At 39.5% G+C, this 25743-nt stretch overlaps 1 protein-coding gene across 1 annotated transcript in view; it reads left to right on the top strand.

Annotated features, from left to right (window-relative positions):
• Positions 1-13367, top strand: part of TMEM156 (transmembrane protein 156) — a 29907-nt gene extending 16540 nt beyond the window's left edge. Inside the window, exons 5-7 of the mRNA XM_037529929.2 lie at positions 385-468; positions 10460-10562; positions 13011-13367. Of these exons, the coding sequence (XP_037385826.1) occupies positions 385-468; positions 10460-10545 (170 nt within the window). The 3' untranslated portion in view covers positions 10546-10562; positions 13011-13367. The remainder of the gene's footprint in view (positions 1-384; positions 469-10459; positions 10563-13010) is intronic.
• The last annotated feature ends 12376 nt before the right edge of the window (positions 13368-25743 follow it).

Raw genomic sequence — 25743 nt, 5'->3', positions numbered from 1 at the left:
ATATAAAGCAATGAAAAATGTCATACCATTTAGGACATTAAATCTATTTAAATATTAATATGCATTAAGTATTCTGTGTATCATATCTATGTATATGACATAAATAATATAATATCTGGACATAAGAGCTGGGATTATTCATGAAAGGCAATGGCACAGTGGCATTCATAGTCATGGAGAAGCCATTAGTTTTATGTAGAAAGAACCTGTGTTTGTTCATGGAAAATAATGTAATAAAGAAAAGCTTTTAATGTCTTGGCATTGCAGGTTCCGGAGTTGTCAATGGCCCATTCGCCCTAGTAACCCTTAGAGCCAACCTGGGGAATATATATTAAGAATGTGCTTGCTTATCATATAAATATTTAATTTCTTTTCTTGGAATAGGTCATAAATACCGATCTACATCTGTTCTCTTAAGAGGAAATGATTCTGAGAAACTTCGAACATTGAATGTGCGGGTTATTTCAGGTGAGTTCCGTGACAATGTATAAACAGAACATCGCTTAGGAAACCCCAGGCTTCACCATTTCACTGTAGAGTGAACTCATTCATGATCAAGAGATGTGACCTCATTTAAACTAGCCTCGTATCTGAAGGAAAGGAGCTGTGGGCATATGAAATCCAGCTAAATATGTCTTATTACCAGGGGATAGTTATGATCAAAACTACCTCCTTAAATAATGGAAAGTTTGCTTAATTGGCAAGAAGAAATTTATGGGAGTAAGGAGTGGAGAGAAGGCAATAAGGAATAAGGCTCAGATTTATTTTTAAATGAGACAAGATACCATTATTTCTCAGAATTGCAAGAAGTAATTGCAGAGTGGGTATGGCTATTGCTGGAGCCTTCACTTAGCAGAGGGTGCCATTGTGTAAAGAGAACTTCTAATAGCCCCAATTAAAAAGTCCCCTGTCCTCTCCCGAGAAATAGAAATGGAATAAGGCAATCCTAATTAGAGCAATGAAGGGGGCTGTTAGCACAGATGCTGTGCTTGCATCTCTTAATTGTGAAGCCTCCTTCTGAATTCAAGCTGTCGAGTCACATTAAAAAGAAAGAGAGTGAGGATGTGACATGGACAATGTTCTCACTTCATCAAGGAGAAATATTATCTTTGGCTCTTTGGAAACCACTGTGTTAGGAGTGGTATTACTACAGCTCACAGCCAGTGAGCAGCTCCCTTCTTTGTGAGAAGTGTGAGAAGAAAGCTTCAAGTCTGATGTGTAAACAGTTGTCAAAAAAAATGACAGGACATAGTGTGCACGCCGAGCCCCTCGGTGTAGCTGCGACTGAAGCCGCTTGGAGATTACTCAGTACTTCACCGGTACCAAGCTCTGGAGGTTTTTCTTAGCCATTTCCTAATTTAAATAGCTAATCAGGTACACGGATTTCTAGCCTGAGGAAAAATTGGACTGTGTGCACCTAAAGAACTAAAAAAAAATTTAGATTTTCTGCTCTTCTAATAGCAAAATTATTAACCTATGGCTGATAGATAAACACTGGTTAAGTAACCATTTGACACCAGTTAAATGCAGGGGGTGGTGGGAGGGGGTGCTGGAGGACATTTTGTGCATTCAGTGACAGCTTTTTTGACTAATGAAATAAAAATCACAGGGTTGTTTCAAGTGGCAAAATTAATTTTTAAAGGGAGAAAATGGCATTTCTTTTCTTCTGCCCTCTTAGCCAGTGCACATATCTGATATTCATATGCCAGAAATCTTTTAACCTAATTCTGTTGGTCCTTTCTCTTCTCAAGTCATAATTTTGAGCCCTGCAGTTTTGTCCAGGAAAAAGTCAATAACTCCCCTGTCAACCCTTATAATCTGGGGAATCATAAATTTAAAGTACTAGCTAACCACAAGACTAAACTCACAAGTGGTATTTATGAGCCTTTGAGTCCCATTCACTTGAAAACCTTGTCTCAGTCATCTTTTCCCTTTCACAGTTGTCACTAAAATCCTCTGGCTTTATTACCAGGTATATAATTTTAATGTTTAGAGAAGGCCAAGAGGTGATTGGTCTTTTTTAAAAGCAAGAGTCTTTTTGAGGCTCAACATCTTCAAAGGAGAAAAAAGCAGATTCTTTCCTGTTATTTATATTCCTGTAACCTAAATGCAATTTCCCCCCTCCTTTTATAAGTTGCTCTTTCTGTGAGAGAAATGGAAAGGAAATGATGTCTCCCTCGAGTGCCATTTTTAAGGCCTCTCTTTATAATGATGGATTATAAGCACTAGTGAGAATGGAAGGGGGAGAATGTGCCAGCCTGCTTCTGGAGAAGCAGTAACACAAGTTTAAAAAAAAAGTAGTTCAAAGACAATAGTACCTGGAGTCACATGGAGCAGAGCAGCCTGCTGTCAACTCTGGCTGTACATTCCAGAATGCCCCTTCATCTGTTCTTGTATTACTAGATAAGTATTGTTACACATGTACACACAGGAATATAGATAGGTTCACACTCTCAAAAAGACAAGAGAGAAATAAGGAGAGTATACCAAGACTCTGGCACTACCCAGTGCCTGGCACCAACTGGGGGCACATTAAAGCTGATAGAGTAAATGAGCCTCACTGCTGTAGAGACAGGTGTCATTGAGAATCAGATCCCCAGTTTTCCCATGCCTTGAATATTTTCATTGCTTTGAGAAGTGTGATTGTTTATGTCATCTGTCTTGGCATTAATCTACTTTACCTTTTATTCATTTGGCTGTTCACACAGGTAATGACTATTTTACTCATCTTTGGATTCTTGTCCCTAACATAAGATCTGGCACATAGTTTGAGCACAATAAAAACTTATTAAATCACACAGTCCTTAAAGAGAAATGAGTATAGACTAGAAAGAGCAAATAAGCCAGTAAATTTTGGGGGTTGCAAATGTGAAAACAAAGAAACAGAGTGTGGCCAGAGAAAATAAGATTCCACTGTGTTAAAGAACATGTAACACATTTTATAGAATTTTTAAGGATATCAAAGGACAATGAAAAACATTGACCACCCTGAAGAAGAAATTTTGAGAACTAGGCAAAAGTAACTTTGAAATGTATCCCTAGAAACAGTGCTTGAAGAGTTCATGACCTTGGAAGACCAAGGTCAAGGGTAGGGGCAGTAGATAAGATCTGAATAACCCAATGCAAACAATAGAATCCAACTTGGCTGACTGAAAGGGAAGGGAATTGATTGGGAAACCAGTGGATAACCCACAGAAGCACTGAGGAGGTTAGGAAATCTGAGTTTGGAAAATAAACAGGAGTTAAGGAAGGTCAGGCAGCCAAAATATAGGCAAAGTCATATCACAGAAATGTGTTCACAATGCCTCTCTGGTGTCCCCACCATTGGATACTCCCTCTGAGTTGCCAGAGCTCCCGTTTGACCACTTGCAGATTTTTATCACTGTCCAGGACACTCACAGCCAGGTGTTAGCAGAGTTAAAGTTCAAATTCTGATTTGTCCAAAGGATACACACTCTAGCACCGCTTAACAGCAGTTGAATAGGAGCTTGCTCCTGCTGGTTCAAATCACAGATCAAAATTCTTCTTACTCTTTTATATTAACACTGAAAGCTGAGATGAAACATTTTTTCTATAGAAGGTTGTGGAAGCTTGTGTGTGACAGCGTGAGTCATCCATAAAGTAAATTTCAGCATGGGCTGAAATGTTTTCTGCAGTTCATGTGGGTGGGTTCTTTAGGGAACATGAAGTAAAGAAAACAAAATTTTACTGTGAGAGACAATTACTAAATGCCAAAGTAAGTGGATGACCCAATAATTTGTGTACCCCAAAATAAAACTAATGGCAATGTAAAAGTATAATTTGTAACATATTTATGGCCAGTATAATAAAAACTAAGCAGGTTTCAATTTCCTGCAGAAGAGAAGATAAATTACTGGTGCTGGATGTCCAGCAACCAAGCAAGATAACTTGAAAATTTAATTCTTTACTTGCTTAACTATAATACTTATGACTCTTAAAATACAGATTTGGGTTCATAAAGCAGTAAAGGTTTTAGCCATCTGCTTGGTTTCAGAACATATCAAAATGCTGAGGGTGATTTTGCAGAAAGAATTCACAAACATGAAGAATCTATAGGCAGAATAGAGAAATTTATTCTATTCTGTCATTGTTTGCCTTCATGTGAAAACCACTAATGGCAGGTCTGGAAAAATTGATCATAAAACACATGTAGATAAACTCCATCTGCACAGAGTCCCTCTGCCTGAACCACTCTGCTCCCTTGCCACCCCTTGAGAACCTCCCCTCTTCCCACTATTTCTTCGTCTAGTTGACTCCAACATTACACTTCTATACTTCACTATCATTTCCCCAGTAAAGTTGTCGCAGACTTCCTACACTAGGTTAACCCCTCTTATTACACACTCTTACTACCAACACAAGTCTCTCTTTGTGGTAGTGATTGCTGTTGACTATTTTATATTTTCATGTTAGTATTTGATTAGTGTCTTCCCTAGAAGCCAATTAGTTCCTTGACGTCAGGGACACTCTGTGACAATACTCATCTCTGCAACCCTAGCTCGTAACATAGTGCATATCAGGGCATATAGTAAGCCTTGTCAAGTAGTTGTCAAATAATTATAACTCTGTATGATTGTTGAGAGAATGATTGCCACTGTCTTACAAAGATCTTTCAAATGCTTTCCCCCTCTAAATTATAACTTTTTGTAATGCCTACCCAAAATGATGAAAGGAGAATGATTAAACACATCATCAGTTTCATTACTTGGAATGCTAAGGATATTTGCAGAGTGAATGAACAGGGAACTGAGTCAGTGGCTCAGAATATTTGCAGTTTTCTGTTCAAGGTGTACTTTTCACTCTTTAGTTGTTAATTCTAGATACTTTTGCAGCCATTTATTTTCCCATCCTTATTTGATTTTTCGCATTGGCCAGATTTGGAACCGATGAGTAGTTTTAGCATCACTGTTAATAATGACAGATGGAGGTTTGAACAAAGTAGGGAGTTGGTACCTTGAATAATAGAAATCTATTTTAAGCTGCTGTAATTGGTTTGATTAGTCCAAAAGGCTACTAGTTATCTTGGGCATAACAAGAATGTCAGTGTTTTTACATGATGAAGTATAGTAATATTGAAGTTCTGTGTTCCTATGGCAATAAGAAGAAATAAGATTGGAAGGTTTTTTTTTTTTTTGGAAGCAGATTAGAGAACTAAATAAGAATTACTAAACCAACAGAAAATTTCCACTTCTGTCTTGACCAAAGTAACCTATGAAGATTAATTTGAATTCCTTCATTTTTGGAGAAACTCTTAGGAGGAAACCAAATACTTTGTGGATAACAATTAGATATTTGTTGCAATTGTCTCTACAGTCAGGATGGCTGAATCCCTCAGGATGCAAAGGAAAGGAAGCCAGCACTGCTGTCATCCTTTCCCAGACTGGTTACCCATAGCAAACCCCCAGGGAACACACATGCAGGTCCTCCTAAATTCTGAGTGGACCTCTCGAGTAGGCTTAAAAAGATGCTGGGAAAAATATTTTGTTTTGCACTTGATAGTGCTTTCTATTTTTCAAAGTATATAAAAATATACTTTTTCCTACCTTATTTTACCCTTACCTTTACTTTCCTCTTTTCAGCGTCAAGGTGTTTATCCTAGCTTTGACAAAGCCACAAGGAAATGACCTTGGTTGTTCAGGTGTCAGTATTCACTGTTGAATCTTTGAAATGAACATGCTGGGGAAGGCCAAGGTCCTGTCAGGCAAGGCCACCTGGTTGCCTCCTCCTATATGGCCACACACGAGCTCACCTAGGTGAAGTTACCTGGCCCAGTGCTTCCTTTCAGGCCTGCAGGCTTAACGTCCTGTAACGGCAGCTCACCAAGAAGGATCCATCATATATTCCAGCTCACACCACCAGGTTTATAAAACCAGAAGTCCCTTTATTAAGAAAAATGAGGCATGATATTTTTAACAATTAAAACACAGATCTGGTTTGTGAAATAGTAAAGGTTATAGCCATCTGTTCTTGGTTCCAGAACAGATCATAATGCAGAGGGTGATTCTACACAGGAAGAAATTCTTAAGTGTGAAGAATCTATAGGCAGAATACAATGATTTATTCTATTCATTCATTGAATGCCTTTATGTGACAGCCATTAATGCCAGCTCTGCAAGAATTGATGACCTTCTTTCAGTCATTCAACACATATTTATTGACTGCCTATTATGTGTGATGCTCCAAGATGGGTTCTGAGGAATATAACTGCATGAAATATAGTCTTTTACACAAGGAGGCAGATAAATCAGCAATTACAACAAAATTGATAAATCAACTATCAGAAAGAAGTAGAGGTCACATGGGGTCTCAGGGTTCTCCTACTGTTACCTGTTTACTTCTAGTTTTGTTTTGGCTTTAGCTGTTTTTGCCTTTCCAATTTAATAGGCAAAAAACATTAAGTTAAACAAGTGGTTTTGGAGATAGGAATATCAAAAATTGATGGGGCATATTGCCTTAGCAGCCAAGAGAGCCTGGCTAGACTGAGGAAGGTTTAGATGTGCTTCCCTGTGGGAGAGGCACCTTGTCTCTGACATGAAAACCATCAAGAACAAAAGTGAAGAAATCATCTTGCAAGTTTCCATTACTCAGTAGGAATCAAAAATTACTTTGGGAGGATGAATTGAGGCCAGATACCAGGTGTCAAAAATATAAAGCACTTTTGAAAAGTGATTTTATACACACACACACACACACACACACACACGAAGTAAAAAGAAATATTAGAAGGCAAGCCAGGCATTGTCATGGGCAGCATGATGGGCTTTATTCAAGAACATAAGATGTGGAGTTCTATTTTTTTTTTTTTTTTTTTTTTGAAGACTTATTTATTTGTTTGTTTGTTTATTTATTTATTTATACAAGCACTGGGTACAGTCAGAAGCGTGGGAGGGTGAGAGAATTCACCAGAGCCAGAGCGGGGATCAGAGCAGGCAGAGGGGAGCAGCGGGCGGCAGGAGATGTCTGTGCACCATGTGGGACCCTCCTCCAGTGGCCGGGGAGCAGCTGGGGATTGAACCGGCGCTGCAGAGGCTGCGGGCAGCTTCGCAACCCAGCGCTCAACCGCTGCGCCACCGGGGAGGCCCTGGAGTTCTATTTTTAATCGACATTTCTATAGGGATTTTTGGTCACAAGATTCAGTCAGGTCAAAAATCAAACTGGGGTTCTTTTTAAAATTTTAGGTTCTTCTGGGGTTCCTGAAAATAGTCAAAGAAATGTTCGCCTCAGAGATTTAAAAAATTCATGGGAAGACTTTTGTGAAGTTTTAAAATATTTCTGACTGTTTCTGCTTCTTAAACTAGTGTGGGTGAATTAATATTACTTAAAAGAAACTCAATTTCCCAGAGTAGAACTAGAAAAAAATTCCACCCATTTTAGCTATTCTGAAGAAGATATTAAAATGACACATATCCCACCTTTGGTCTTTTTAACAAAATTGCAGAAGCTTTATTATTAGCACAGAAGTTACATGACTTTGGATAGTAGGAGAAACAGAAGTTAATGAAAGTTTCTTTGACCTCACCATCATTTTGACAGGGAATAGCTATTTATAGTAAATTATGGTTGTACCATACTATAAAACATCAGCAAACTGAATGAATGAGCAAATGATGAACGGTTTGACTTTCCAAACAAAAGAGTTCTGTGGATTTCCTTTGATAATTATTTAGTTTCATGTTTAGGCCCTTTTGACATTTTCACCTTTAAAAAGAACTATCTCTAAATCTCAAATTCTGAAAACAACGAACGTTCTTGCAAATGTCGTCTAGCAGTTATCTGCCTGGTAAGTTCATTCTGAAGCTTTAATGTGCATCAGAATCAACTTGGGTGTCTATAAAAATTCAGGCTCCCAGACCTTTATGACAATAAATTATAATTCAAAAGACCTGGGGAAGCAGCCTAGAATCTGCATTTTAAGTTACTACCTCTGATAATTTTCAAGGAAAGGGTTTGTTGATCAATAGTAAGTTTTCCATTGTTATGTAAAAAATGACCACAAACTTAGCATCTTTATTAAACAACACACACTTATATCTCACCATTTCTGTGGGTCAGATGTCTGGGTTCAGCTCCTGTAAGTCTCTGGTCTCACAGGGCTGAAATCAAGGGGTGAGCTGGCTTACTTTCTCATCTGACGGTCCAGCTTCCAGGCTCATTCTGGTTGTTGGGAGAATTCTTTTTCTCAAAGCTGCAGACTGACTTCTCACAGGCTGTGTGCCTGAAGCCATCCTCAGGTCCAGGAAGTCACCTTCAGGCCCCTGCTCTGTGAACCTTTCAACAGATCTTTTACAACAGGACAGTTTGCTTCTTCATGCCCAGCAAGAGATCCTCTGTCCTCAGGGAGAGTCAGGGCTCTGCTTTAATAGCTTTTACCTCATTACTTCAGGCCCAACCAAGATAGCAATGATTTTGAATAACTCAGAGTGGACTGATTAAGGACCTTAATTATACCTCTTATCTTTGCCACGCCACTTAACCTAATCACAGGAGTGAATACTCCTGCTTACACTCAAGGGGAGGGATTGCAGGGATCTGCACGCCAGAAGGTGGGCTTCTCTGGGGCTGTCTGAGAATTCTGGTACCACTACCATCCTTTGAGAACACGGGTTTAAAAAGACTGAAATCACAGACTTCTGGAAACTTTGAGTGTGAGACAAACAGGGCTGATAGAGTTATTCCTACAAGTGTGGTTGACATAATAAAAATTAAGGATGCCAAGGGACTCAAATGCAATGGACTGTAAGGAAGAGAACTCTGTGCCCAGAGAAAGACTGGTACCATTTTCTCTCCTTTGTCCTAATCAGTCAGGGAAACTTTGTCATTCACCCTTTAGAAGGCTACGTTCTCTCTGAGAAGAAATTCTAATGCTGGCAGCTATTTTAGTATTTCCACTGGAAAGAAGGGCCCTCAATATCTGATGGAAATGACCTTCAACAGGCATCTTGTTCCTATCCCTTAAAGAGTAGTTGCTGTCTTAATTTTCCATTTTGTAAAAAGATTTATGTATGCATACAAGAACTGGGATATAGACCAGAGGTGCAGGGAGGGGTGAGAGGATTCACCAGAGACAGTGGGGAGCAGAATAGGTAGATGCACTGAAATACACTGCTGAGGGGAGCAGTGGGCAAGACAGAAGAGATCTACTGTGCCATGTGTATTAGCTCCCTGGCTGGGGTTCGAACTTGGGGATCTAACTCCTGCTGCAGTGGCTGGCGATAGCTTGATATCACTGTCTTTAACCCCTGCACTCTATCTATCTGTCTATCTATCTATCTATCTATCTATCTATCTATCTATCTATCTATCTATCTATCTATCTATCTATCTAAAAACCAACAACCTTGTTTTTCTATGGCAGAGGAAGGGGAGAAGGGAAGAAACTATGTGATGTGGTGGTAAATGAATGCTGGGAAATGGACTAAGAAAGAGACATTTCACTGAATAACCCTTTATGGTTTTTAAACATTCAATCATTAAAAATTAAATCCCCAAAATAAATTTTCTATTAATTTTTTTATTTAAAAAGAAGAAAATTCCAAGAGAAGGTTTAACAACATTTCTGTTTCAGTAACCAGTGTTATATTAATGACAAGAAACACCACATTCTTGATTACACTTAAATCCTCCTTTTTGATTTTTCTTCTTAAGATGCAAGTACCCAACTTCCTTTTAAATTTGAGGTCACCTCATTTCCATCCATATTCAGTGCTCCCTATAAAAAAATGGAGACATCTGTGAAATAAAAAACTCATGAATTATGCAGAACTCATTTCAGTATAAAATCTAGAAAAGAAAGACCCCAGATTGCAGTGGAAGGAAATTGATACCATTAGGCCATGGACATGGAGTTTCATCACCTATCTTGAAGTCAGCTGAAGACAATATTAAAAGAATTTGATAAAGTCATATAGTCATACAGAAGGTAGATTACAATTCAATTACAAGTACAATTAAAAATTAAAATTAAATTAATTAAAAATTAAAATTAAACTAATTTTTAATTTTGCATCTTGGTAAATTGTTCCTCAAATTCAGGACTTCGTTGATACTTTCTTAGGGGTCCATTTCAACAAAAGGAATAGAAGGAAACTTTTGCTGTCAGTTTCCAAACTAAAGTGTTTTGTTGCTACTTGATATTGTATTTAAAACTCCCTCTTTCTTTTTTTGGTTCTCCTTAATTTATGCTTCAGGTCTTGTGCCAAGAAAGTGTTTGTGTGGGGTAGGGGAGGTGGGGAGAAGGGGACTGAGGATTGAAAGAGAAGAATTGAGAGAAATGGGTTAATGGTGTCAGAATTGTAGGCCGGAAATACAGTGAGTTGTAGAAACCACCAAAATCCTTTCTAGAAGTAGGGCATGGGTCTCCTACTATGTTAGAAAATACTCTGTTTTTGCATTGCTGTGGACTGGATGCATCAGTGCTAGTCTCCTTCTTAAATTATAGGCACCACGCAGAGACTGCCCTTGATTCAGGTCAAGAAAGTGCTCCCCCAAATACCTGAACTAGAAGTCGCTTCCATGGTGCATTAGCAAGATCAATAAACTTGGTGAGTGATGACTTATCTTTGACAACTTGACTTTATTCCTTATAAATGTGACCTGATCCAAGGAAGTATAGTTTTTCAAATTGCATTTCTACCTGGGTATAGCAGAGGGAGTGTTGAACTTGCAAAATCAGTTCATCTGAATTAGATGAAATGAAGTGACTATTTCTGCGGACTAGAAGGACCACTTGCTCCTGAGGTTTCAGCCCTGCTTCCTCGGGTGGAATCATAGTACCAGCAGGTTAATCATTGTTCCAGTTGGAGCATGAAAAAAAAAGAGAATGCAAAATTGTAACCCAGAACTCCCACTGACCCTCAATTACTGAAATAAAAGTAATCCAGAACTCCCACTGACCCTCAATTACTTCCCTAAACTTAGCACCTGATAACCTAAATCAATGCATATTGATTTCCATGTAATTGAATCCAAAATTGTCCTCTGAATTTTTTTTTCATTCATTCAAGTGGGTGTTACGTTATATTAAAGGCACTATTGATAGCTATTGTAGGGGGTGAGCAATGTTAACAGGGAAGAGGCAAGTATTCTTTTATCATGCTTGTCGGTGATAGGCTAGGTCACGCACTCTTCATAATACTTGGGCAGTTAGAGTCAACATCCCAGCAGGAGACTAATGGTGTACTCGGGATGTGGGAAATCCAAAATGGAGAGTGCGGTTTTCTAGGACCAGTAATAGTGAGATGATGCTGTTGATCCTAAAACTAAAGATTGGGCCTCCCCTGGTGGTGCAGGCATTTGAGCAGAAGTACTGTGAAGCTGTCCGCAGCCGGGGCAAGAAGCTCACATGGCACAGCAGACCTCTCCTGTCTTGCCCGCTGCTCCCCTCAGCAGTGTATTTCAGTCAGTCTGCATGTTCTGCTCCCTGCTCTGTTTCTGATGAATCCTCTCACCCTCCTGCGTATCTGGCCTGTACCTCGGTTCTTGTATGCATGAATAAATAAATCTTAAAAAAACCCAAAAACTAAAGGGCCAAGGAACTCAGAGGGACAGAGATAGGGGCAGACACGTGCACACACATGCACACACACAGAGCCATTATGAGGGGCGGGGGGGGGGGGTGGTGGTGGGCACCTGCCTGATAGGCCTTGAGCCCTTTAGTCAAGGTATGCAACAGTTTGTGAGTGCCCTGATTAAGAGAGAGAAGATATATTCCACAGTGGCTGTTCCCTCTTTTCCCTGATGTGCTAGTCCTCCCCATAATGCCAAACCCAACCAGGCCAGAGGCAGCTTATATAGACTGGCCTCCCCGTGCCCCAAACAGAGTAGGAAGAGTGGTGAGCAGAGCTGGAGAGGTAGTGGAAGGAGAGCTAGGTGGCTTAATGCATCAAATTGGAAATGCAGGGTCAAGGAGTACCTTATGTTTAGGGCTAAGAAGGGGTGGTGGCTCAGAAGTTCCTGGGTAGAATATGATGTCATTGCATAATTGTTTTAACATATTGCTGAATATTCTGCTTGATACCTCTCATTCTGGCCCTCATTTTGGAATGCTCAACCTTGCTTAGGAAGAGATCTGCTTTGTTCATTCACCAAAAACTTTTTCTGCAGCTGCTGTGCAGCAAGAATTCCACTACTCATTGGTGAAAATAACATGCAGTCAGTGGAGAGATCAGATTAGGCGATGCCTTGTTTCAACAGTATCAAGTAACAGGATAGAAGTATTCACAGTGGACCCCAGGAGCATGATGCAGAGACCCTCATTCAGTGGTTGTGTTATGTAGCCTCTAGTAGATGTCAAGAAGCATGTGTTGAGTCAATGTGCCTTTGTTTTAGAATGCTGGAATATTATAACACGCCTTTGTCCTAGAATGCTGGAATGTTGTAACACACAGAAACTTGTGTGAACACTGACACTTTCATTTTATACAAGTGGGAAAACAGATCCAACATTGTGTTGCTGAGGTTAAGGGGATTCCATGTTTTCTGGATCTTCTCTGGCTGAGAAATTTATTACCACTAACCATGCTTCTCAGGGCTCCACTAAATAACATAGGATTGGTGACTTTAGGAAGATAGTTGGTGTTCTTATAAGACACAGTTTTATTTATTTATTTATTTAAAAATATTGTTATTTATTTATTTACACAAGAACCGGGGTACAGGCCAGATGTGCGGGAGGGTGAAAGGATTCACCAGAGACAGAGCGAGGAACAGAACAGGCAGACTGACGAAATACACTGCTGAGGGGAGCAGCAGGCGAGTCAGAAGAGGTCTACCATGCCATGTGGGACCCTCGCCGGCCAGCTGGGATTGAACCAGCGTTGCAGAGTCTGCGGACAGTTTCACAGCGCTGCGCTCAACCGCCTGCGCCACCAGGGGAGGAACTAAGACACAGTTTTAATAAATGGGTTTTTAAACTGTTTTCCACTAATTCTACTAAGATAACACTTAAACAAAATTTTTCTGTGAATATTTGCCTTTTAAAAAATGTTCAGGTTATCCTTTTGAATTCCTCTGGACAACTTGGACAGAATCCTGTTGAAGAATACTCCTAATTTTATTTTGGAAATGAGTGAACTGATAAATATTTCGGTCCAACTGAGGATGAACAAGAGGAAACAGCAGGAATACTGGCTTGTTGGTGAAAATCAGCTCAACAGCACTCATTTGACCCATGATATCAAAGGAACGAGTTTTTTTTCAGGAAGTCATTATGACTCATAGAAGGTAGGGAAGCTCATGGAAACAGCAAAAGAATGCTTACCCTCCTTGGTGTCTGTCATTGTTCAGCTTCAAATGGCTCCAAGATATTAATTTTGGGGAACCAAATAAATATAGAGTCAAGGATGAAAACCCCCTCCTCTTGCTGGCTCACACTGAAAATTCTTATTTGATGGATCATGCTCTACAGATGGATTGTTTCCATTTGGCAAATGACTAGGAAGGTTGTTTGTTTACACATTTGTTTGCTTTTGTAAATCTTCCCTGCTTTTGGCACGGGGGATGTCTGAAAAAAAATTCAGAGATACCAAAATAAAATGAATTCAAGTGAAATACTTGAATATTTCAATCTACTAGCAGAATATTTCCTTAGATTCTTTTTGTTTTCATATTTTTACAGCTAACATTGATGTCAAGAATAATTATAGTTATTAATTATAATAAAAGCATATGTAGACATTGAAAATATAAAAACCTTGACGTTTAGGTAGAACTCAGTCTCCTGGAATCATTATTTGGTTACAATTGCTTATCTGAATAGATTTCCAGAGTTTAAATGCAGGATCACATTTAATATTAAGGTTCATAACAAGAATAAATGTTTCAACATGGAGGTTCATCTGGTCTCTCTCTCTCTTTGCTACATCACAAATGGGATTCTAATTGTAAAATTTAAGGATTAAGTATTTGGCAAATGGAATTCTACTAATCTCATTTTTACTTGTTTGTGTATTGCTCATTGATTGGAGGATCAAGTTCAGGTTTAGTGTTTTTCAATAGGAATTTAGGGGTGTCACCCTCTACGAGGTATAGATATTACACAATTTCTCTGGAGCCAAATAATTTCTCCCTTGTATACCACCTATCATATTCAGACTTGTAGATCAATGGGAACTTGGCTTACAAAAGGCATAAATTTAGCTTCCAGTTCTGTTAGGTTTGGGCACGTTTCTGGACTCTTATTTCTCTTACACAGCTTCTGTGAGCATTCAAAGATGTCGATGACTTCCTGTCCATATCAAACTTACAATCTAGAAGGGACAGGATACACACCCATTAGTTATTAGGTCAGACACAATGGGGTAAGAGAAGTGTCATTTACCTGCTCCACACTTCCTGCTGAGAACACGGGGCCAATGGCACCACTTCCAGTTGGGTGTAATCATACTGTGTAGCCTTCTTGAAAAAGCAGCTTTGAGCAGAACTGGTTGATGGCTTTTTCTGATCTCTCAGACTAGGGTAAATCTCCCAAGTATGTATGCTGAGCCCTCATAGTCCTTTTCATATTGATAGTTTGCAATCATTATCATGGGTATAACTAAAGTCTGTCTTCCTCTCTAGATGGACTCTGCTCACCGTAGTGATAAGTATTTATTGGATAAAGAACTATTTAGTGAGCACCCACTGTACACCAGTTACAGGCATGTACAGCCTCCTTACCTTCCTGAGAGAACCCGAGGCCAATGTGAGCTCCCCAATTTGCCTTCTGTCTCAGCATTAATGTGTGGATATACCCTGGGTCTGTTGGCTGCAGAGCCTGTGCTGCAACCAGGACTTGCACGTGCCACAGAGCAGGGTGCTTGGAGTGGGTGCTGGAGAAAAGGGACTCCACCTGAGAGCACCAACAACTCTCTCCTCTGGGAGTGCAGGAGGCTGGGTGAACTGTGCTCCTGAAGGAGAGACCCACTGAAACTGTGATAGAGGAATCTCCATAAAAAGGGGAGGTTCCATGTACCCTGCCCCCACTAATGAGGAGCAGAGCTGAGAGGCTGGGGGAGCTTGAGGCACAGAAGCGGCACAGGAAAGGGAGACCCTGGGAAAGAGAAAATGGAGAAGGGCTTGTTTGCTTCTTGGCTTTGGGCTTGTACCGGGAACTTGGGGGACTTGGAGGAGAAATGTTAAGAAGAGACACAAAGAGACACTTGGGAGAAACACGTAGGTGAGAGACCGGTGGGGAGGCTGTCAATGGCAGCCTCTATCTTGATTTTGTTTTTGGTCTTTTTCTTCGAGACTTGCCTTGCCCCTATAGGTCCCCTCCAAAAGATGCTGTAGACCTGTGGCAAACTTTCTGGTCTCAGTGGCCCTGCTTTGGGCCAACCCTGTTTGGCTGAGCATTTGCTCATGAAGGGATAGGTAATTTTGGGTATTTAATTGGAAACTATTTTAACTATATCCTTTCTCTTTCTTTATTGCACACTAATTGTATTAAAGTCATTTTCAATTGAAGGTCTTACGCACTAGAGAATGTATTGTCTTGATGTGGCAGATGGCAGAACCTATTTAGAGCAGGCAGGTTTGGGGAGTGTTGGGGTACGCCTTACCCTGGCCTATAACAGAAGCTTCTGAATTTTGAAGAAAGATGAAGTGTGCATGCACAGGCCTGGGGAAGACAGAACATTTGGCAAAAATATACCACCTCACAAAACCCTCTTAATGAATTACTTTTCCTTCCTAATAGTTCAGGGTGTTACAAGAGGGAAGTAAGGAGATAGCATTGCTACTGACTGAAAGAATGTAGCCATGTTTTTTTTTTTTAAGATTTATTTACTTATTGCATAGAAGAACTGGGGTGTAGGCCAGAGGCCAGAGGTGCAGGAGATGAGAGGATTTACTAGAGACAGAGTGGGGAGCAGAACAGGCGGTTCTACTGAAATACACTGCTGAGGGGAGCAGAAGGCAGACAGGGCAGGTCTGCTGCACCATATGTGGGTTAACTTCCTGGGCAGGGTTCAAACTCAGTTTCAGTGAAAGCACTGAAACTTAACCCCTAGCCCACCGGGGAGGCCCTGAAAGAATGTAGTGTTGAGGGTATGTAATGGCAAATTCCAGGGAAAATAACTTGATGATGAGAAGATTTATTATCTTACCTAACAGTAATTCTGAATAGGGAACTTGCAGGCTTGGTTAAATAAAGAACTTATGCCATCAAGCTCCTGGGCTCTTTCCTCTCTGCCATCTTCAGTTCAATTGCTTTTGTTTTCAGGCGCTTCCTCTCAGGGTTTTGATACAGGGCAGCCCAGATACAAAATGGGTTGCCTGACTGTGGGTCCTCACCCGCGCGCTTAAAAGGACTTATCAATGCTCTACTGCAGGCACACGTGAAAGGTTAATAAAAGGTTTATTTACAAGGGAAGGGGAAATGAGGAAATATACAGCTCAGGGAGAAAAGTGGGAGACAAAATTTTAAATGCGTCCTACCCGATTCGCTGATCTGGAATCCCAAATGGCACTCTGAGAGCTGGCCGTGAGCCAGGAGCCGTGAAGCCAGGAGGTGAGCAAGAGAGCAAGAGAGCAGCCCCCCAAGGCCCACGTGTTTGGTTTTTATACCCAACCTGGCTGCTTAACTCCACCCTCAGGTCCCAGCCACCTTCCCTTTGGTGGTGACGGGATTCGCCTTTCCCAATGTCTTGATGGCTTTGGTCTGGAGTGAGGGTGGAGTCCACAAAGCCTGCATGGAATTAGCTCAGGACATCCTTTCCCCCTAACAGTTTCAAGAAGAGAGTATATTAAATGGTGGTGACAAAGAACCAACAACCACCAGGTCATGCAGTTATTTAAGAATAAAGAAACCTTTAGAATAAATGTCCCTCCCAGCTCCCTAGCAGATTTCCCCTCAGGTCAGAGCTTCTAGAACTGAATCACAAACCCACCCTTACACTTACCAGTGATGGGAGGATGGGACCATTGGGACTAGTTTAGAAGAACAGACATTTCCCTGACACTTAAGGAGTGGAAGGAAATTGACCATCAGGATAAAACCAGGACTTTGCAAACATGGAAGAAGAGGGAAATGACTGTTGGGTGCCATGGGCATTCCTTCTCAATTCCAAGGAGATATGCAGTGAGAAACTGACTTAAAACTACTGGATTTTCCCTGGCAATCTCTTGAGATATGCCAAAGACTGTTCTTCAGGCCTGATTGGGCAACATTTTGTGATGAACAGTGTGACTATAGTGTCATGGGGCCATTATCTTCTCTCTCCAGAGATACATGTCTTTGCAGATGAACTCTAAAAATAGTTAACCTATTTTCACATAAAAAGGGCAGTAGCGTGTGATATCATGTGGGCAGACACAACATTTATAGTGAAGAGCTGCCTAGTGGTTACTACTTTTCTTTCATAACCTTACCCCAATTTCGTCTTAGGGAATTACCCATCACTTATTGAATGATGTCTTGGTGGGAATGTAAATCAAGGTTTCTTGCTCACCTGTCAAGTGCTGGGATGTGACACAAGCTAGGCCAATTTGACCTTGTCCTTCAGGACTTTGGTTTATGGATGCTGTGACACGGGGTGAGAAAAAAGATTGGAATTTATTCTAGCGGTAAAGTTGAATCGATCTTGCTTGTAGATACACCAATATACCCTCTGCTCCCACCAAACTGTCTTGGTTTTGAGTCAAACTTCCTTGGTTTTGAATCTGGTTCTCCAGCCTTCCCTTTAATTCTGAGAGGGAAAAATTATATCCTTGAAAGATCCCTTTCTTGTTCAAGTTTCCAGAGTCAGTTTCTTTTGCCTGCTGGATACAACATCTAACATTCATTTTATTTCATAAGGTCATAGTATGCCTGAGCTCTAAGAAATTCTATAGATCATCTGGTTCAACTCCCTCATTTTACAGCTGAGGAAGCTGAAGCATCTAGAGTTGGAGTGGTTCCCCCAAGGTCATATCATAAAGCTTGTCAGTAATGGATCAGGGATTAAGACTAGGTCACCTTTGCCAGGGAGTCTGCTTTTTATTTTAATCCTGTATAGCATAAACCACAGCTGCAATGCTTAGTAGAGGATAATGACTTAAAAAATATATATATATATTTCAAACATGCAATTTGCTTTGTGTAGTTTAAAAACTTGTTTCAGAGAGTCTTTTCAGGGATTTGGCATCTGGTAAAGGCAGGCATCAGTTTATATCCTTATATGGAGTCTTGATTCTTTCCAGCTATCTTTAAATGTTTTTTTCCCCTTATATGAAAATCATGTTTGGAGAGGAAGTGGTTTGCTCTAGGGAAGCATGTGGGCTGGGGCTCTGAAAGTTATTATTTTCCATTTCTAAGTCTAATTTCTAGTTGTGTGCATTTGGAGAGAACTTTCTTTGATGCACATAAAAGATATATGTCTGTTATATTTTTTAGGGCTGTCACAGATGATGGCTGCCACCAAAATAGCCCAAGGTTGGGATAGCAGTTGGGGAGGGGATTAATAATAATAGTTCTGATTATGTGCCAGACATTAATTTAAATGCTTAGCTATTATTTATTTCCTCTCACAACCTGAGGAGATAAGTACTATTATCATCACCCCAGTATATAGGTGAAGAAATTAAAGCAAAGACAGGTTAAGCAACTTACTGAAGGTCATAGAGATTTTAAGTGACAGAGTTGAGATTTGAATCCAGATGTTCTGGTTTCAAAATCCATGCTCTTAAGTCTGTTCTGCTGCGTCTTGATCGTGGACTCTCTTTCTATAGAGCTAAAGTTACTTTCTTTTTCTACAGAAAAAAAATTGTTCAATATATATATAAAAATGCTATTTTATAAACACTTCTAATGGAGGCTCTGTATGATGAATCTTTTGTGTCCCCAAAATGCTTGGGGGGTTTACTTAGAAACAATATTCTACCATAAGTACTTCTACAAAACCAGGGCTTCTCTTGTCTCTATCCTGTAACAAAGTACTGCTAAAGAACTCAATTATCTGGTAATTGCGAGAAGAATCGCACAGAATGAGGCTATTTGCTCTAGATACTCATAAAATAGAACAAATAAGTAATTGTTTAATTGATTGTTAGATTCTTTTAACTCATCTCAAGAGCTCTGTGGTGAAATATATTAGTAACATTGTGAAAACACCCAACTATTGATGAGAAAAAACTATAAACTGAGTACCCAAAAAGGCTCTTATTACTCATTTGAAACACATTTTTCCTACTTGAAATTTGTACAGAGACAGAGGAAGTCATATTTATTCCTTTCCTATTTTGGCAAACAAGCATTGTAGGTTTTATTTTTAAGCATTTTTATCATAACAAGTTCCACTATGTCAAAACAAACCAACAGAGTTAATCATTGCATCACAGTGAGATTTTTTTTACATTATTCTTTATTCAGAATGAAAAATTCAGTGGAAAAAAAGTATTTAAAAAATTGTCTATGTTATTCCAGCTATCTAAATAGCAGATTATACCAGAAAGTCCTCCATTATTCAGTAATTGTTGCTTTTTTCGTTAACAGAATAATTGGATCAATGTAAGCAAATAGGATCTCTTTCAATGTTTTGTTTTAGTCCAGAAATTTCATCCAAGACAAATAACACTGACAACATTCTACAGAATCTGTTGGTTTAAAAAGAATGGAAGACGATAGAGAGAGAGCAGGAGGGAGGCAAAAAGGGATGTGATCCTATCTCTCTTGGGACCCAGTTTTACGAGCTCTGGACATGCACCCCTCCCTTCTCTGGGGACCCAGGTTGCCATTCTTGTGCCGCAGTCAAGTCAGGTGTCTGAGACACCATCTTTCCTTCCTGTTTAATTAACACCATGATAGTTGAGCCATGCAAAACTTCCCCAACATCTCAGCAGCCAGACTTGGCTTATTAGCAGTTTTCCCAGTGAAATTTATTGAAGTTCATTACATAGGAAAACCTTGGATGGACTCCCTTTTGATTATTAACATATTGCTTAAATGGAGGTCTTTTATTTATCCATCTGTTTGTTAATGTAACGTCTACCTTATGCCAGGCACAGTCTCATAGCTGAGCCAGGTAACCCAAACTATTGTAATACAGTCGAGGAAGGGTATTACAGCTTAACTTTTTGAGGAATTGGTTACCCACCTTTGAATTCCCAGTATAAAGCCAGATACCTGATATAGAAATTACCAAATATATGTTGTGAGCTTAATGAATGAAGTACTTAATGATGGGAGCTCAAACTAGGGTCACCTAATCAAGGTAGAAGACAGAAGTGAGGGAAGACTTCCTAGAGGAGGGGACATAATCTGAGATTAAAGGATAATTGACCAGAGTGAAAAAAGGAACCTCTAATTCAAGTTCTATTCATCCTCCAACACATACACACACTCACACACGCACTCATGCATGCATGCACACATGGGCATGCCCCAGGCTTACAGGAGACAGAAGTATGCTTTCTTTGCAAACAGTAACAACTATGCTATTCTTTATTCCAAGGGCATTGTAGTAAATAACGAGTGTGTGTGAGAGAGAGGTGGGCTTTGTTAAGTTTGAGAATGTCAAAGTTCTGCAGGAGAAATTGATGACACTGTGTTCTATTGTGATATTTTTCACACTATATAATTTGAACTTGTAACTGCTTAACCAATTAAAGATTAAACAGGCAGGCCTTAAATGCTACTGCACAACTGAAAGAATGATTTATTATACAAAAGGTTATTGGAATAGAGGGAAGCCAGATTGTATTCAGAGGAACACCACTGCAGGTAGCTATTAATTTGTGCTCCAGAACCAGGCTTCCCTGTTCAGCCTGGTGAAAACCAGCACCTTAAATTTCCCTTTTGCAGAGTTGTAATGCATGGTAATAAACTAAAGGATTTGGAAATTCTTATGGATTTAAAAAATATTTAGTAACGGTAAAACAATCTTTCTATAAAAATCCTTTTAAAAATTCTAATTATGGGCCTCCCCGGTGGCGCAGCGGTTGAGCGCTGGGTTGCGAAGCTGCCCGCGGCCTCTGCGGCGCCGGTTCGATCCCCGGCTGCTCCCCGGCCACCGGAGGAGGGTCCCACATGGCGCGCAGACCTCTCCTGCCGCCCGCTGCTCCCCTCAGCAGTGTATTTCGGTCCTTCTGCCTGGTCTGCTCCCCGCTCTGGCTCTGGTGAATTCTCTCACCCTCCCGCGCTTCTGACTGTACCCAGTGCATGTATAAACAAAACAAACAAACAAACTAGCAAACAAATAAATAAAGCATGCCTCTATAAAAAAAAAAAAAAAAAAAAAAAAATTCTAATTATTCCTAAATATCAGTTTTTGAATCATTGCAGTAAGAGAGGACTTACAGAATTTTATCCATTCTTTTGTGGTTATACTATATATAGTTAGTTGCCCACTAACAACACAAGGTCGGTATGGCAGGGTAGGGAAAAGAATTCTCCCTCTACTCTTCTGAGTTCTTAGCTGATATCCTTGTAATAAAAGACAGATTAACAAGAGAAAAACAAACAGAAGTTTATCAGCTGTATAACTCATGTGTAATTAGGAGATGCCCAAGGAAAAATGAATAAAATCCTGAGGTGGCATAGAATTAAGGATTAAATACTTACAAGGAGATAGTCATGGAGCCCCTTTAGAGGAGTGTAAATGATTTTTAGGAAGGATGAATGGACTCTCAGAAGTATAGGTAGGTGGTATGCTAGCTTATGGCGAAGTTTGTCTGGACGTGGTATTAACTTCAAGTCTTCTCTCTTGTGCTAAGAGTCAATCTTCCCTGGTTGATGGAACTCCTGGGAAAGGGATTTATGGACAACTGAGCTCCTTTTGGAAGATTTATGTTTAAACAGAAAAGAGAGTTCAGAGAGAGTGTCTCCCTGCATTTGTGGTTTTCCAAGCGTCTATAACTTAAGACAATTAATGCACCCAAACAACGTATCTTGGGATAGCTTGTCCTGAACCAAAGTCATATTTTGGGATGGCATATTCTGTAACCTTTTAGTATTTATTACAATAATTCACAAGGACCAATGAGAAGAAAGTGAAACAAGATCAAGGCAAAGTGATGGAGCAAAATATACAAAGAAGGAGGATTTGGTAATACTTGGAAACAGATTGGGTGCTGAGGGTAAAGAAGAGCAATTGCCTAGGGTGTCAGCTAGACTTCTGGTGAAGGTAATGTTGTGCATCCAACTGAGTCATAGAATGCAGAAGGAAGAGGATAGATGAGGGATTCAATTTGGAAGTGTTCAGACTAAGTTCTGTGGGATACCCAGCACTGATGCACAAATGTTTGGTAGGAAGTAGACTGTATGTTTGGAATTCAGGAATGATGTCAGAACTCCAGGTAGAAATTTTGGGCAACATCAGCATAGAATTGAGTGGTTGCAGAAGCTGTGGATATACCTATGGATTTCTTATATTCTCAAACTGATTTCTATAATATATAATTTTGAAGGGAAGTGCTAAGTGAATTCAAATGGAACCCTGTTTTATTGGGTAGTGTGCATGGGAGTTGCAATCTATGTTTGTGGACCTGGTGGAGTGACTTATGGATGGGTGGATGATAGGTGAATGAAGAATGTAGGTTCATGAAAATCAATAGATGTTCTCCTCTTTTAGTTTACATGATGATTTGCTTCAGTATTTGCTCTGGCTAGAAAAAAATAGGACAACCTCAAAGAAGGAAAAAGGCAACATTTGGATGCAATACACAGAGAACCTTATTCCTGCTTTTAAAAATCAATGAGCCTTTCATTTTTTAAGCCAACTAATTGCAGACCATTTGATGTATATTATCCTCATTTGGTGTTGATGCCTTAGCAGTGACTGACCAACTGCTGTCTTTGTAGCAAATCCAGATGGAGAGGACCAGCTGAGTGACAGACTGGCTACTGTTCAGCAAGCAAACATATGATTTGGCATATGACTTCCCTTGAGTAAATGTGAGCCCTCACTCTACATTTCCTGCCAGTGACCAAGTGGTTTCAAAAGAGAGAGATGAGATACCAGACGTTGGCTTGTAACATGCATATGTTATATAAATGGCCATAGTATGGACCCAGAGGCTGCAGAATGGATCATGATTCCTTAATAATCAATCACATCATCAGCAAGGCAATATACAGGGCAGAGTGGGCGCAAACCCTCTATTACCAATGATGGATAATTTTTACCTTCCCTGGGAAAGATAGTCTTGACCCTTCATGAATCATTGAAGAAATGCTTGAAATGCACAGTTGTGGCCCAAAATGGCCAAAATGTTTTCACACCTCATTACAGGCACCAAATGGTTTGGGCAATGCTGAGTGAATTGCAAATCCATTTTGCAGTTCAGGAAGGCCATTAGGACTCAGATTCATTATCTACTAAGCCTTTTCTTTGCTTTCCATTTATTACTCTCCTTTGAGGAAATAGAGCTGTAAGAGTGGAGCAGAGACCTCAATTCATTCAACCTTGACACATTATTCGTGTCTACAATTTCACCATAAATTTGGAGAGGGAGAGACAGGAATTGCAAATGCAGGGATTTAAATCCCCCTGTGCTACATTTGTCAAGATGAGCAGATTGTAAACTGCCTCTTGCAAATTTGATATGAGTTTGGGCATCAAGCTAATAATTCCGAACGACAGACTCATTCATTTGTATGGTGTTTCTTTCTAGAAGTTTCTGAAATTATACAGTTATTATATATCCCAAAGGTGTTCAGGTTTAGTAGGAAGATTAGGGTGGCTATTTGTCTAGGAAAGTTGGAGCTCTTTTCCAATGAGATGGAAAGACAAATTTTTCAGTTTACATGATCACAGTTTTACACACTATGCATTTAGAATACTTGCTTGGGCTTTTCTGAGGAAAGTAAGGAGAGATTTGTACAGTCATCAAAATTATTTTAGAAGCTTGCAGAAACATTCATTGCAAATAACCCAAGTCATTTAGATGTTCTCATCACATTTCTGGCTCTTCTACTGAGAAATAATTATGTATTTTATATTTTAAATATCTCACAGGACCCTTACCTCATTTACCAAAGCAATTTTCTTTTACTTCTTGATTTAATTTTTAAGAAATTAGGTTCATAATTCATCCATTATTACCTTTCACTATAAAAAATTTAAATATTGCATAAATATTACAAAAGGCACTGAATATTCCTCCGCATTCTTTCACATTTCCTTAACTCCCTGGTCACAAACCCTATTAATCGCTTTTTGTGTATCCTTCCCGATCTTCTTGTATGTGCATGTGTAGGGTGTATATGTCTGTAGTATTTGTGTGTGTGTATGTGCACATGTGTGTTATTTTTAGATAAATATATTGTAAGTATCACATTGCAACTTTCTTTTTTCCCTCAACCATACATCTTAGAGCTCTGTTAGTATAAAGATCTATTTCATTTTGCTATGGACTGAATGTTTGTGTCCTCCCTGAAATGCGTATTTGAAGTCTAATTCCTGATGTGATGGTACTTGGCAGTAGAGATTTTGGAAAGTAGTTAGGTCATGAGGGTGGAGTTTTCATAAATGGGACCAGTGCTCTTAGAAGAAAAGGCACAAGACTGTGTGTTTTTCCTTTCTCTTTTCTTCTCTCAGCCATGTGAGCATGCAACAAGAACACAGCCATCTGTGTATCAGGAAGTGGACCCTTAACATTGGGTCTGCTGGCATCTCAATATTGGACTTACCTGCCTCCAACTGGAGAAATAAATGTTGCTTAAGCCTCCTAAGTTATAGCAATCTAAGCTGATTAAAACGCATGTGTTTTAACTATTGTATAATATCCCATAGTATTGATAAGCCACAGTTATGTATTTAGGTGGTTCTAAGTTTCGTTATAGTCTGCCTCTACCTGATGAAGAATCAGGAAAAACCCTGAATAGGATAAATTTTTCTGAGTAAAAAATGTTAATTTCATTCATTCTAATGGAAAAATGTGCATGCAATGCTAAGTCTCCTGAACCACACCTATTTGAGCTACACCACCAAATATTATTAGAATGGACACAATTACATCTATAGTTAACATTTCATAATAAATTTAACTAGCCATTGCCCCATTATTAATTACCTTAAAATATGTTTGTATCCATGATCTCATGCAGCGTTTACAGATTGTACACTTAAGACTTTGAATATTTATTCATTCAACAAATAATTATTTAGTATCTATTATGTGCCAAGCACTACTTTGGGGGCTGGGAATATGGTAATAGAAGGATAAGGCTTTCTGAGTTGTTCAGAACAGCCCTTCCCACTTAGCTGTTTAGAACAGGCCTTCCCAAAGTGTGCCACTTTGTTATGCAAATTATTTTGAGCAGAGGTCAATTGAGGTCCTGCTGGCTCATGAGAAAATTTTAGTCCCTTAACTACCTAGAAGAATGAAAATTGGCGTTATTACCCAAAATTAGGGTTATCATCAGAAGTAACCTTTCTATTGGAAAAAACTATCTGTATGGCAGGGGAAACATCTAATTACAGAGCATCTGGTCTTTGTCATTTGAGTCACTCTCTCCTCATCATATGAGTCTCCTTCCTCTCTCCTTGAAACCCCAGGTCCTTATGTCATTCCTTAACCCAGGATCTATTCCCCCATTTTGCCCCGCTGGCTTTGAAATTAACATGTCTTTGTGGATTCCCCATCATAGACATGTAATTACATTTTTTCTCCTACTAATCTACCTGATCTTAATTTGATTATTTGACCAATTTGAGAAGAATCCAGAGGGATAAGAAATTTTTCCTCTTTCCAGACATAACCAAAAATCCTGTCTCATGGAATTTTCATTTTAGTACAAAAGACATATAATAGACAAATAAGGAAGAT

Source organism: Talpa occidentalis, unplaced genomic scaffold, assembly GCF_014898055.3.
Source record: "Talpa occidentalis isolate TD23 unplaced genomic scaffold, MPIMG_talOcc4v2.1 talOcc4.6, whole genome shotgun sequence".
NCBI classification, from domain to species: Eukaryota; Metazoa; Chordata; class Mammalia; order Eulipotyphla; family Talpidae; genus Talpa; species Talpa occidentalis.
This window is presented reverse-complemented; position numbering and strand designations above follow the sequence as displayed.